Source organism: Syngnathus floridae, chromosome 1, assembly GCF_059516105.1.
Source record: "Syngnathus floridae isolate MCC-2025c chromosome 1, RoL_Sflo_1.0, whole genome shotgun sequence".
NCBI classification, from domain to species: domain Eukaryota; kingdom Metazoa; phylum Chordata; class Actinopteri; order Syngnathiformes; family Syngnathidae; genus Syngnathus; species Syngnathus floridae.
Window position 1 is genome coordinate 12,463,688 of NC_142413.1, and position 14,651 is coordinate 12,478,338.

At 38.6% G+C, this 14,651-nt stretch overlaps 1 protein-coding gene across 3 annotated transcripts; it reads left to right on the plus strand.

Moving 5' to 3' along the window:
* Nucleotides 1-4,473: 4,473 nt before the first annotated feature.
* Nucleotides 4,474-14,417, plus strand: slc7a2 (solute carrier family 7 member 2). 3 transcript variants are annotated; one of them, XM_088370112.1, is made up of 12 exons: nt 4,474-4,653; nt 5,455-5,832; nt 5,921-6,076; nt 6,233-6,398; nt 6,485-6,621; nt 6,860-7,082; nt 8,411-8,550; nt 10,615-10,717; nt 11,305-11,519; nt 12,000-12,166; nt 12,272-12,380; nt 13,217-14,417. In XM_088370112.1, exons 2-12 carry the CDS (start codon nt 5,463-5,465, stop codon nt 13,369-13,371), a joined length of 1,941 nt encoding a protein of 646 aa, XP_088226238.1. In that variant the 5' UTR covers nt 4,474-4,653; nt 5,455-5,462; the 3' UTR covers nt 13,372-14,417. The 3 variants fall into 3 exon arrangements, with proteins under 3 accessions (XP_088226238.1, XP_088226228.1, XP_088226234.1); XM_088370102.1 differs by having other exon boundaries at nt 4,496-4,596; XM_088370108.1 differs by lacking the exon at nt 8,411-8,550 and adding an exon at nt 8,762-8,898 and having other exon boundaries at nt 4,496-4,596.
* The last annotated feature ends 234 nt before the right edge of the window (nt 14,418-14,651 follow it).

Genomic DNA, 14,651 nt, shown 5'->3' on the forward strand with positions numbered 1-14,651 from the left:
CTATGACAGCATGACGGCAACTTTTTTTTTGTGACGTAACAAACCAGATCAAGCAAATCATTTCAAAAACATTTGCGCCCTTAATATGACCTACAATTTAAAAAAAGAACGAATTGTATAGAGTTGAATCTTCTGTTGCTTGGATTAATGGCACAGACGTGATTTTTCTGACCGAAATAAGGTGCCATATTGAGCTGATGATAACAGGCTTGCTCATGGGTTTTGCTAAATACCATCGACAATCCAAAATAGTGAAAGAAAAAAAAAAGTTTTTTCACTAACCATTTACAGTCTGTCCCAGTGTTGAGCATATCTACTTTTACTTCTATGCTCCTTGCTCCATGGGTTCAGAGTTATTTATTTATTTATTTATTTATTTATTTATTTATTTATTTATTTATTTATTTATTTTACCTAAAATATAACAAATGTGTGGCGTCTTATTATTTTGTTGTCCCTGGTGGGGGTGCACATTTTGGTCTCTGAACAAAGATGGTTGATGTTTACTTGCAAATAAATTTATTTTCTATTTGAGTCCTCTAAAACATGAAATCAAAGCTAAACTTATACATCCACCTGCAGCAAACCACAAAATAACATTTTCTTCTGCCAGGCATAGCTCCAGGATTTTTTTTCTCTTCCACAGGCTCAGCCCCATGATATATTCTCTCCCGGGGCTCAAAGGGTGCTTGGTCAATACATAGGGGTGCTTAAAATATAATGTATACAGTGACTGAAAGATGTATTCAACACATCACCAATTTTATCACAAAATATATTTCCAGCAGTGGTATCAACATGAGATTTTCATCAGATGTCGGGAACAACCCAAGAAATACACGTGCAGCATATTTTGGAATATCAAATAAAATGCTGAAGGTGCTTAACCGGGGCTACACAAATATCTTAGCGCCCCTTATCCCCAGCGTAGCACTGCATCCCTGCTCTCCCAGGGCTAATGGGGTCGTTTTAGATACATACAGTAGGGGGCTGAGAATATAACTTCTAAATATATGTAGTCTGCCTGAAGCCAGCAGGGATGTGGTCCAGCTCATTGCAACCTTGAACTGCATATGTAATAAGTAAATAAATAAATAAATAAATAAATAAATAAATAAATAAATAAATAAATAAATAAAATTAAAAAGATGTTGGATGGATTTCAGTCAATGCAACATCAGCTGTGTATTCATTATCTTCAGCAACAAAGCAAACACCTGAATAGTTGTAGTGTAAACACGCAACAGTAAATCTGCTGAGTTTTTTTTGTCAGTGACCATCAATTTTCTCAGATACTACAAAAACATGGTGGAACATATTCAGACCATTTTTTATATTCAGCATTGGAAGATCAGCTGTTTTGGGAAAGTAGAGAGATAAAAAACAGTAAAAATAGTTAGTTAAACTAAGCAGAAGTTAGTAACTTACTAATGCCTGGCAGCGTCAGCATGACCTTTCCTACTGTTCTGCATCCATGCATGAGAGAGGCTAAATTGTGCTCTGATTACATAACACGACTCAGAAGCCTCACCTCTGCTGAGATGAGCAATTCTGTTATGGGCTTCTGCTATTTAACAATCTGCCAATCTTGTTGTCAGAACACAATTGATATTTGTTACATCATTGGTGGATATAGAAAATATTGTATCAAAGGTCAGTATAGGCCTTGGAAAGTCTCTTTATCTTGACCTCGTGTAGAATGAGAACCTAGAACAAATATTGAATTATCCTGAGGTTGTAATGTCATAAAACCCCATTTGGTTGGTTGTTGAATGCTTTAGAGGTAATCCAGGACAAACATGACCTACATTTAATCAAACGATTTCTACTTCATTTGCAAAATTCACTTATCTTTTTGTCATCTGCCTGTCTTTGTTTTGTCACTTTGGAGTTTACTGTCCAGATACATTTCAATCATGCAAACGATTTGAGATCCTTTTTATTTAATGAATGATGGATGACGTAATCTCCCGCAGTGGTCATACAGACTGACAAAAGGCACTTGGTGACATTGGACAAAGTAAAGACCCTTATGTGAAACATTCCAAACTACCATAATTTGTGGACTATAGGCCACTACTTTTTGCACAAGCTTTGAACCCTGCGGTTTATAGTCTGGTGCGGTTTATCTGTGGATTTTTCATGATTTTTATGATATTGTAAAATCATTTGTTTTGGTGTTACGTGTAATTGAAATGAGTATATATATTTTTAAAACATCTGTGGTTTATAGTCTGGTGCAGCTTATACATGAACAAAACATCTTCATGTGTTGTTTGTAACAGATTCTGAATGACAAAATAATTACTTCTTTTCATTACCTTTGTGAACATCATTTTCATTTATGGCCTGACTCCGAGACTGACTGACTCATATAAAGACAGGAAATCACTCTCAGCGGTGCACTTAGGTAAAACATAAGGAAAAACAAATGCACAGATAAGACCTCATCCCGCTTAATAAAAAGAGAATTAAGTTACGTAAGCACAGGTTTTGTCTGCTGGCTCCTGTGCTGATATTGAAGAAAAATTACATGTAAAGACTTTGTACCGTTGACCTCAATTCGAGAAGCATAAAATCTCATCATTTGTAATTTACACTTCTACACCAAGAGACAGCGGAAATGGAGGTGTTAATGGTGGTGACTCTCTTGCACTCATCCCCCATTTAGCAGATAAAACTGATTCCTTAGCGTTAGGTCTGGAGCTCGATTTGGTCACTCCAGAATATTTCACTTTATTGACTGTGTTTGTTGTTTTTGGGAGTGTGTTTTTTTGTTTCATTATCTTGTAGCATGATACAGAATTTCATTGAATTCTTAATTTGTCATAAATTGACAGAGTTGTGTGTGGGAATATAGTACCTTGGTTCTCAAGGGCAAAATAATACATGCATTCTAAACAACCAATTGTGGAAGAATTAAAAAAAGCAGCAAATGTCACAGGACTCTTGATAAGGCTGAGTGGGGCTGGATTAAAGAATTCAGGCCCATACGTTTAAGTCTTCAGCTTTTCTATCGTGTTGGGAAAGGCACAGTATGATATTTGTCTCATCAGTTTGTAAAACCTTCTCCCAGAATATTTAAGACTTCTTGACCAATTTTGACCCGGGTCTTCTAATTCTTCTTGTTAATATCTTCTTTGCATCTTCTGGTGTAGTCTCTCTGTAAATTAAAATGACTTTTAGTGAGTCTGACTGTGAGTTGTAACTTTAGATAGGTTTAGGTGTTGACTTTGCCCCAAAATTAATTTTCAGTCTAAAATATACCAAGCTCTTGTCTACCATCATAGTAAAAGTCCATTCAAGCATTTCTTGGTGACACTGGTGTTAATTGGAGCGAAAAGTCCGGCGTCCCAAGACAAACACCACTCAATCTGACCATATCCACATTTTTGAAGCTGGGTCACTCAGCCATTGGTGGGCAAATAAATTCAATTGGCTTCACACAATTAGTGCAAGTCAACAATGAGGTGGAGCAGCAGGTTGCTTTTCAACCGTTCCCTAGTAACGGTTGTCTTACATGTGGGTGATCATTTCTATGCACTTATATTGTCTGCAACACTGTTTTTTTCTGTCATATAACAAGCCAGCTGCCACTTTCCCACTGGGGTTCTAAGATTGCTTGAGCAAGTTTCCACAGAAATATTCCTGCTAACCAAGAGTTGTGATCTGAAATTTTAGATTTTTTCCCCCCCTTGTGACCCTCGGTGAGGATATGTGAGGCAGAATATTGATTCATATGCAATAGGTCCAATAGCTCATAGAAGATTGAGCAATACCTGTCATCCATTAGGAGGGCGACCCCCCCTCCCCCTCTTTCCTGTTACTCGTCCATCCTTCAGTGACCAATCAGCAGCTATGCTTTTAGTAGCACTCCTCTTGCCTGCACTGGGTAAACACAAATGTTTGACACATTGTTTGTCAATGCCAGTTGCTCAACTACTTATCAGTGCTTGCTAAGCAGCATCTGAACCTGCACCATAGGCCTCCTTTTGCCTCAACTAGATGATATTAATATTATAAATATGATAATGACAATGATAACAACTTGTCTTGCATTGTATATTCTTATACACACATATATGAAAAGACATTACTGCAGTAAAAAAAAAAAAATCAAAACTTTTTTATTTATGTTTACAATATTTTCTTTGAAGAGGACATCAGGACTTGGTTATGGAAAATGTGAAAAGCCTAGGATGTCCTCTGTAAGGGCCAACAGGAATTGCCAACAGGAATTAACTACAGAGGACAAAAGTGAATTGCTGGGTCTCAGGAGGAGATACATATACATATACGTATATATTTACGTACATATATGTATCTATTTAAACTTATGTTGTATATTTGTATTCCAAATAACAAGCATGAAAATGAGGAATGGGGATATCTCTCTCCTGGGGCGAGGCAGGGCAGATCCTATAAAGGAATACTGAGAACAGAGGGGAGGAGTAAAAATCCTGCTCAACAGTTTGCACAGTAAGGGAGGTGAATTAGTGTGGAAGCTAGTTTTCAGTCACAACTTAAGGCTGCAGCTCAAGCGATCGCCAGTCTGACTATAACGGACCTGCAAAGTTTCCATGCAGAAACATCTTGGTACTTGTTACTTTTTCTTCAGAATTTTGGACTATCCTTGTTGAATCATATTCACAGGTAGGAGCGTATCTCTGATTGGCTATGATCATAAATGCTTTAAAAAAAGTAAATCTGTTTATTTTGGGGGGTGGGGGATTATGCAGGATCCTTTTAGGCAGATAAGGAAAAAGCTGCACAACATATTCTAAAACAATTTAAAAAAGAATAAAAAATAACTCAATTTGGTCTTTAGGGTCTACATTTTTCATGAACTGTAACACCATGTAGACCATATAATGGAGCTGAGCTGTCATCCAAAATCCAGTTCTCATGGTTCTCTAATGGGGATTGATGCACAGTTAAATTCAGTTAAAAACCTGAAGAAAATGATTATTTTAACCGGTAAGGAGAAGGAATTAATTTTTGTTTTTTTATATATATTATATTCACAAATGGAGTTATTTTAATGGAACTTTGCGCTACACTTTCCTGCGGATTCTCTGTTTCTAGTGCAGGATAATTTATATTGAGTGATATTGGAATGCGGTTGCTGGGTCATAATGATGCATTCATGCTCAGTTAGTGAATGCAGTCCTTTGAATTGTCCGATCTGCACCATAACTCCAAACAATTGATTCCTAATGGAATGCTTACTCAATGAATGGTACCCCTTTGGCAGCATTCCCAAAGTGTGTCCCATTTCTCTTGAGGCGCATTTCAAATTGCTCATTTGCTCTTTCTGCCCTCACCTGGCTTCATTTTTGTGTGCTTTGGTGCTGATGCATAAGCAACAGAACTTTTCATTAAGATGAAATTCAGTACAAATATTCACGCTTTAACTGCTTACATATTTTCAGAAATTCTTTTGTGTGTTCACAGGCGACAACATGTTAGAGCAGGTTCTGTCCTTTGGCCGTTCCCTTGTGCGCCGAAAGTTGGTTGACCTTAACAGTTTGGAGGACTCCAAGCTCTGCCGTTGCTTGGGAACTGTGGACCTGATTGCCCTCGGCGTGGGCAGCACTCTGGGCGCGGGTGTCTACGTCCTGGCTGGAGAAGTAGCCAAGGGAAACTCTGGTCCCAGCATAGTCGTCTCCTTCCTCATTGCTGCACTGGCTTCTGTCATGGCCGGCCTTTGTTATGCTGAGTTTGGAGCCCGCGTCCCAAAGACTGGTTCGGCTTACCTTTACAGTTATGTGACTGTAGGGGAGATATGGGCCTTTATCACCGGTTGGAATTTGATTCTCTCCTATGTGATTGGTGAATTACCGCCACATTATTGACATTTATCTCTGTTGGTATGTTCATCATAATTCACGTGTATGTTTTGTCCTCTCTTTTGTAACAGGTACCTCCTCAGTAGCTCGGGCTTGGAGCGCAACATTTGATGAAATGACAGGAGGACATATTGAAATATTCTGTAAAACTTACTTTAGCATGAACTCTCCTGGTCTGGCTCAGTATCCTGACTTCTTTGCAGTCTGTTTGATTCTGCTGCTGTCTGGTAAGAAAATAAATGATCCTCACTATGTATTTTGTATTTGTTTTCCCCCTTACCGCCTCCCCCCTAATTGTAATCAAACATAATACAAACTGTTTGAATTGGACTAATAGCAATGGATTTGTAGTTTTTATGCTCATTGTGTTTGTACTCATGCAGGGCTACTGTCATTTGGGGTTAAGGAGTCAGCCTGGGTCAACAAAGTCTTCACCTCTGTCAATGTGCTCGTGTTGTTCTTTGTTATCATCTCTGGCTTTGTAAAAGGAGATGCAAACAACTGGAAGATAACAGAAGATTCTCTAGTAAATCTTACCATAGTATCCAGGTGATTATTTTCCCATTGCACAAATTGTACAGTGGCTTAAAATGTAGTAAGAATATACTTCCTTTAACATTTTTTTTTTGTTTTAGGAACTTATCAGCTACAGGTAACGTGAGCAGTGATTATGGAGCTGGAGGATTCATGCCATACGGTTTCAGTGGAACATTAGCTGGAGCCGCCACCTGCTTCTATGCTTTTGTGGGCTTTGATTGCATAGCAACTACAGGTATGAGCTTGGCCTTACGGCTGTAAAACTTAGGTTTGAAATTCATCTGCATTGAATTAGTTTGCAGGTGATGGGTTTTATTTATTTTTTATTTCTTTTGATAAGTATTACATTCAAATGTACTCATGGCACAATTCTCTGCCACGCTGAAACAGAAATTGGAGTGAAAAAAAGCATGATGTAAGATTGCAACATGACGACCGATGTATTGTACAGTACTTGTTGTTTTCTACTGCAGGTGAGGAGGTGAGGAACCCTCAGAGGGCCATTCCTATCGGCATAGTGGTGTCACTGACTGTGTGTTTCCTGGCGTACTTTGGTGTTTCGGCCGCGCTCACACTCATGATGCCTTACTACCTGTTGGATGAAAAAAGCCCTTTGCCCATGGCTTTTGAGTATGTGGGATGGAGCCCTGCCAAATATGTGGTCGCTGTAGGTTCACTATGTGCCCTGTCTACCAGGTAACCCATCTGACTTTTTTTGTACATTCAATGTCATAATTTGTGGATACAAATATATATCATTGTGCATGCTGCCAGTCTTGCTCTTGATTTGAAATGATTATACATGGGCGGCCAAAAGGGAGTGTGCGTAAACGACTTGTTTTTTTGCATCGCTGATTACATATCAAAATTAAAATTTTGCGACTCATATATAACACACTTGAAGAGCAATACTATGAACAACCGTCTCCGTGGCAAAAATAATAAAAGTGTGTCGTGTAGTCAACACAGACCTTGCACGTGAAAGTTTTTTATGTATAATTTAAAATTCAAATTTTCTGTTAGTTGGCAGCTTTGCAAAACCAGGTCACGCGTTCTGTAAAATGGCTTATTTCCTATTTCTGAATATTTGATTGTTGAATACTCAGATATTTCTTAGCTGCAGCCCAAAATTAAGTCCTCAGTTACGTCCTCATATTTACTGAATTACCGGAAAAAAAAAAAAAAAAAACTGCTCCTCAAAATTTGAAAATTGTTACACAAATGAAATCATTGATTAGCAAATCTGCTCCACAATTCTTGAAAAAATGGAGAGCCTTGCATTATATACAGTATATATTATATAACTATGGCAGTAGATGATCCAAAGGGCGAGTGTGAAAGTGAAGCACTCAAAACCCATCAGCTCAGCTGTCATCAAATGAAATTGTCAGTCATTCAAGCCATAATTTAACGAGTCATAGAAAAAGTGTGACCAAATAAAAGGTCATAGAACCAAAATAAAAAACAAGTCTGAAGCCCATTGTGCCTTTCTTTACCGATATGTTTTTTTTCAATCTCATATTTCTTTAAGGGAACATAAGGTCATGTTCATTCTTCATTTGTTTTTTTTAATTAACTTAGATTGATTGATTGACAAATTTTCCATGGTCTGCTCTTTGTGATTGTGTAATATCCTGCATTGGAGATTTTACAACTGATCAAGTTGTTTTTGCGGTTTTGCCCCATTCTCATTGTTTTGTTTGGCTCCATTTCACTGCTTGATAGTTGTTGTTTTCAAGCACAAAATGCCGTGACATCAAAAGAATAGAAGAACATTATAAGAATAGCACCAACAATGCTTTCCTTGGAAGATTAAGTCACATCTGCTTGAAAAAAAAATTCCACTTGATGTTATTTGTACTGACTAATAATGCCCCATCGGAAAAGAAAGGCACACCCTCCCTCCTTCCCTCCCACTGTGAAGCTTTTAAGATGTGATTGTGGTTGCTGTGTCCTCATGTGCGTGTGCTTTTGGGTGTCTTGACTAACGTGTTGGCCTTGCATGTCTCTGCTGTCTCATGCAGTCTGCTGGGCTCCATTTTCCCTATGCCTCGTGTAATCTATGCTATGGCAGAGGATGGGGTGCTTTTCAAAGCCTTAGCCCGAATCAATCCTAAGACGAAGACCCCCCTTATTGCCACTATGAGTTCCGGTGTAGTAGCAGGTGAGAGCAAGGGAGCAAAGAGCTTCTCCACCAATCAACTGTGAAAGACACTGCCCAAGAAAAACTCATAGCTACCCATGTGCACAATTTGTGGTTAAAATAATTAACCCTCCCTCATCCCTGCCTTTCACGTGTGCTTTCACAGTTGTGCAGGTGAAATGTGTCCTTTTCTCTGTGTTCTCCACTTAACCATGAACCCTCTTCTCCATAGCCTGTTGGGCGCCATGTTCCCACTACCACGCATTCTCTTTGCCATGGCACGAGATGGCATTCTGTTCAAATTTATGTCCAAAGTGAGTAAGCGGCAGTCGCCTGTGGCTGCCACCATGGCGGCAGGTACCACCGCGGGTAAGCAGCCATACAAGCTGTGTACAGGCTTGTGGTGTGGACTTTATTTGGCTTTGAATCGTCGTCACGCGGTGTCGGTGGTGATGGCTGCATGTTCATGTTTGTGATGGTTTGCTAAAGTGCATGTCATTTTTTTTCCCCAAGTCAAGTGAGCTGGCCAACAGGACAAAATAATAGCTGAGTTGTTGCGAGTACACGCTAGAACATCATTTTTATGGTGACATTATTTTGAGGAAAAATGGAGACCCCCCCAAAAACAACAAATAGATAAAAACACAGAACCTTTTGGGGGGAATTTAAGCATTACTCTTTTTCTCATAATAAATGTTCTAAATGAAATGTCAACAATATACACACGCTCTAGCCCATCCACAACATCGTCTGTATTAGCAATAACGAAGGTGGGTGGATGAGTATGTACTTTTATTTTTATAATTAGATTATCGCTTGGGTATTCTCTACATTGAGAAGATGATGCTTATGCAATAAACTACAGTAATGTTAACTGCTGAAACAAAAGAGATTATTTACATTTTTCATCGAGGCAAATTGTTCCTTTCCAATGATTCTGCAAATATTATCCTTCTTTTTTTGTTTGCCTGGTCTCTATACTCGTGCCCAGTGAAAGTCTGGTGGATGGCGTGGCTTAAATATGCGCATGTGCAGGCTAGACTGGTTTACTAATTTCACAGAAACACAGTTGGCACACTTTGACACAGTTGACATTTTTTGGGCTGTTGTGGATGTGAACACAGCTGACTTGCCAATGAAGCTGACGGCCAATGAAAGTGGATCCTCTGATATTTTTTAAGATCAGCACACGAGAGGCGCACAGTCCTAATTGACATGGTGGAACCAGAAACTGATTTGCTGGAATCTGTGCAGGAATGAAACCGGTACGCAAAGTATATTTATGAGGTATTGCAAGCAGACATCCTCGGGGGAGATGATGTAAAGTTGACCAGGGCGATCACAGATCACCGCTGTGAAATGATCATATTGCACGTGTCCGTGTGTGACCATACAACCAGGAGGGTCTTATGAAAAATAAGAAAGATGAAGATGACAATAATTATGCATTCCATGAATAGATTTCTCGTGTGATTCAGAGGGTTCGTATGCACCCTGTTGTCATGTTCATGAATGAAATACAATGAAGTCCAGACACGTAGCATTTTTTTAATCTGCTGCTCTTTTAACTTGTCATGCAACTTTTTATTCCAATGCAGCATTACTTTTACCGTGCAAACTAAGACCTCCAACTCAGTAGGATGCAGTTGCACCCATAGAGAGTTGTGTCATGCCGGCATACAAAACAACTTTTTGAATTGTGGTTTTATGTTATAACACGACATTGCAAAAAGCGGCAGAATTGCACAGACCGGCTGAGATCAACTCCATGCAAGAGTCAGTTGCTGGGACACAAGAGAGGGAGCTGTGAGCCGCACCAAAGTGTCATATCAAACTAAACTCAGTATGGAGATGATGTCTGCTAATTTATCAGTTGAAGGAAATATACTACTGTGGAAATGACTGCATGAAATGTTTATGGTCTTGCTGGATCTAAGTCTTAGCTATAATCTGGTGCTGTCTATTTATGGGAAAAGATTGAGCTTGCAGATGTCCAGGTGGTGGTCCAGTTTTGTGTACGTATGTGTTTTAGTGTTTTTACGTCAAATGTGCTAAGTGTGTTTGTTTTCTTTGCTTGCGGTATAGCCGTCATGGCTTTCCTGTTTGACCTCAAAGCTTTGGTTGACATGATGTCTATTGGAACTCTGCTGGCCTACTCACTGGTTGCTGTGTGTGTACTGATTCTCAGGTGAGTACATTTACTCTGTTAACAAAACCAATCTTATGTTCGCAACATTTATTTCTACTTGAAAAGCCACAGGAATGATTACCCAATTCTATAAAGTGCAACTTGTGATGTAAGAGCTGTAAATGTGGCTCTTGTATAAATATGAAGGGGGTGACGAGGTAACAGTGTGTACTCTATGCTCTACTACTCAGTGTGTGCGTCATTTTCGGATCATGGCACTTTAACGGCACATAAGGACACTTTACAACATATTTTTTCTAATTAGCATTTTTTATCATCTTATTTTCATGTGTAAATATCTCATCTTAAAATGTAGTTGTCACAGCAATTAAAATTACTTCAAGGTTTATGTGTTGATCAGGCCTGACAATCACTCGTTCCTCCGAATTGTCCTTATTAAGTTCGCTGATAAGATGGCAGCTATCCCAGCTGACTTTGGGCAAGGGACAGAGTACAACTTAGAGAGGCTGCCATACAACCTATAAAGCTCAAGTTTGCGCTGTGTAATATTTACTGTGTCATTTTAAGGTGTTTGTATTGAAGAAAAATGCCTGGAGACAACAGATCCAATAAATTTTCACCTCCAGGTATCAGCCAGATGGCGCTTTGGAGCGTCAAAGGGAAGGTGGCTGTAAAAGGGACTATCTGTCCTCTGAGGAGGGCGAGTCAGAACTGACTGAATCGGAGTCCCACCTCAACACGCTAAAAGCAGAAGGCTCAGTTCTGCAGGCGATCCTTCACCCACCTACGTCCCCCTCTGAGCATTCATCCAGCACGGTCAACTTTTCCATTTGTGTGCTAGGTGAGGCAAATGTCTCATCTATTTGACATGATCAAATAGGACACAGGTGTCAAACTCAAGGCCCGGGGGCCAGATACGGCCCGCCACATCATTTTATGTGGCTCGTGAAGACAAATTGTGCATCAAATTCGCGTGTCATTACTAGAATTGCAAATTGTCTTCACTTTTAAAAAGATCTCTTTTTTTAAATATTTGACCAGTTTTTACGAGTCTGATTTGAAAAGGAGTCATTTGTTTTGTAGCTTATACTGTATATAATATGAGGTGCTCATACATTTATTTGGGTTGACAGTCATAATGGCCCTCCAAAAGAAACTATGACTACAATGTGGCCCGTGAAAAAAATGAGTTTGACACCCCTGAAATAGGAGATCCAGATGAAACCATGAAACTAGTGCAATTTCCTGACTCATGTTTAACAAAATTAAGATACACTGTGTATGAGTAAGAATTGTTTGCGTGTCTTTTGTTTAAACACAGTGCTGCTGGTATGTGTGATCAGCTATCTGACCACTTACCACATTGACACCATCATTGGAATGGAAGTATGGATCTTTGCAACACTGTCCGTGTGCTTACTTATCTTTGTCGGTTGCGTCGTCATGATTTGCAGACAGCCACAGACCGCTCAGAGGGTTTCCTTCATGGTATGTACCGCACGTCTGAAAATTATTAAGTGATGTTGTTGAACACAAAAACTCATAGTTATTGTCTGCCTATGTGTGTGTGTGTGTGCGTGTGTGTCACGACAGGTTCCCCTTTTGCCGTTTCTGCCTATTCTTAGCATCTTTGTTAATGTTTACCTTATGGTTCAATTGAGTGGAGACACTTGGATACGTTTCTCCGTGTGGATGGCGCTAGGTAAGTCTCTTATCTTATTGATTGCCACCCCAATTAAAATCAATCTTTTATATCTATAGCCGACAATGGCGATGAATGAGTTAGAATTAAACAGGATTGTAGTTTTAAACAAACTTCTAATGAAATTATAAAAGTGTGAAGCTGCCATTGTTGAGTAAACATTTTGACTGGCGAATAAGTTCTAACAAACTCTGAGGTATGTACTCGGGAATACATTTGAATGAACTTGGAAACATTTGAACGCACTCATCAATACGGTTGTAGTGAAATACTACGGCTATTGACTTGTGCATGTGTGAGTAAAGAAGCTATTTTCTTTAAAGCATTTGGCCTTCTTTATACAAATATGTTCACAAATTAAGTGAGCAAAATTGTTTATTGTTTTATTGTGGCTGCAGTGCACTTTTTTCCCCCTTGTGCAATGGGACATTTATTCACGCATGTTGAAAATAACAGAAGTAGATTAATATGATTAATTATAATGTGCAAATAATCAGTTTAAAAAAGTAATATAAATCACCGACAGCACACATACATATGTATGTATATACATATATATACGTATACATACATATATATATATACATATATACATATATATATATATATACATACATACATATACATATATACATATATATATACATACATATATACATATATATACATATATACGTATATCTATACATACACACACATATATATATACATATATATATATACACACACACGTGTGTGTGTTTGTGTGTGTGTGTATAAACAGTTGTACAGTATTTTTTAGCATTACTTTTTTTTATACAGTATATTTCTTTTCCCCCACTTATTCCATCTCTTAGGCTTCTTGATCTATTTCGGTTATGGCATGTGGCACAGTGTGGAGCGCCAGCGCTCTCTCCAGGGCACAAGCAGTACTGTCAAACAGGCCGGATCGACTGCAGTCAAGAAGCAACAGGAGCGCTTCATCTGCCCAGAGAAGACCAGCCAGTTTTAAGATTCCTTCATTTTAATGCTAATATACTGTGAGGTGAAACCCAGGCCCAACATACATAAAACCATTGCTCCAGGAACTCATATAAACAGTTTCACCAACGTGGGCCTCACTACAATCGGTCTTTGAAAGCCATGTCAGTATTTTGTGTCAGTGGTCGCATGATGAGCGACTGCTCTGACATTGTGTCTCGGGCACAATGGAAAGGACAGGTAACACACTGGAGAGTGATTTTCCGCAGATTGACACAGTCAGTGCAAGACTGAGATGGTTTTAGTATGGACGTTACTTGTTAGAGAATTTGCTTTTCATTGTAAGAAGGTTGCCTTTGCAAAACCATTTTTTAAATTCCTTTGTTCATTTAATAGCGCAAGTGTATTTTTAGTCTTTTGATACGCAGATTTTGTGCTATATGCCATAACATTAGGTACACCCGCACGATAGAAAGCAACACTACAACCACAAAAACACATTAAAAGGTCCATCCAAACTCAACATGTGTATTCAGATACTTAAATACAGCACTTGCATTACATATCATGACGTGCATTGTGCAACGTGTAGCTAATGCTGTGATTGGTGAGTGTTTAAAGCACTTTTATTTTCTTTCATGTTGTACAACGCTCAAAATGTTAATCAGTATATTTTAGATGATTCATCACAGTAGTTTCATGTGATTACAATCTCGACAAATACATATATTTAGTTTGATATGCAGTCTCAATTTAGAAGGCATGTATTTGTTGCTTTTGTTTATTCATGATATGCTAGAACAGAGCGACAAGTGTTATGTAACGATTAACTTTACAAAGAGTCTGGCCTTTCTGTATGTTTCAACTGTTACAGTCTGAATGAATTATGTTATTTGATTATAATTTCTTACGGTAATTATGTGTTTTTATTTTTTATCACACTATGGCAAACTGGGCTTTAATACTGCATACTACTAATACAGCCTTAGGGACATAATATGTTTCCCAGGTATGTGGACTGTATCGCTTGTACAGGTTCATAAGATATTAAAGGAAGAGCTCGATGCAGGGTTTTTACATGCTTTCTCCTCTTGGTATTTAGAATTCTCAATTGTGAGTGCTATATAGGTGTGTGTGTGTGGGCGAGGGGCAGTGATCCCTCGCTACTTCGTGTTTCGTTTATCGCGGCTTCACTACATCGCGGATTTTTTTTTCAAAATTAAAAAAACATTTAAAAGTCAAAATAAAACTTGACTCACAAAGGTGTAAAAAGGACTGCCTCATTAACCATAAACCTCACCACACCGTCTA

Bases quoted from the DNA above. Each gene is read 5' to 3' on its own strand.
- slc7a2 (XM_088370102.1), top strand. The intron at 10,718-11,304 runs GTGAGTACATTT...TTTCACCTCCAG, and splicing joins GTGTGTGTACTGATTCTCAG to GTATCAGCCAGATGGCGCTT. The intron at 12,381-13,216 runs GTAAGTCTCTTA...TCCATCTCTTAG, and splicing joins CTCCGTGTGGATGGCGCTAG to GCTTCTTGATCTATTTCGGT.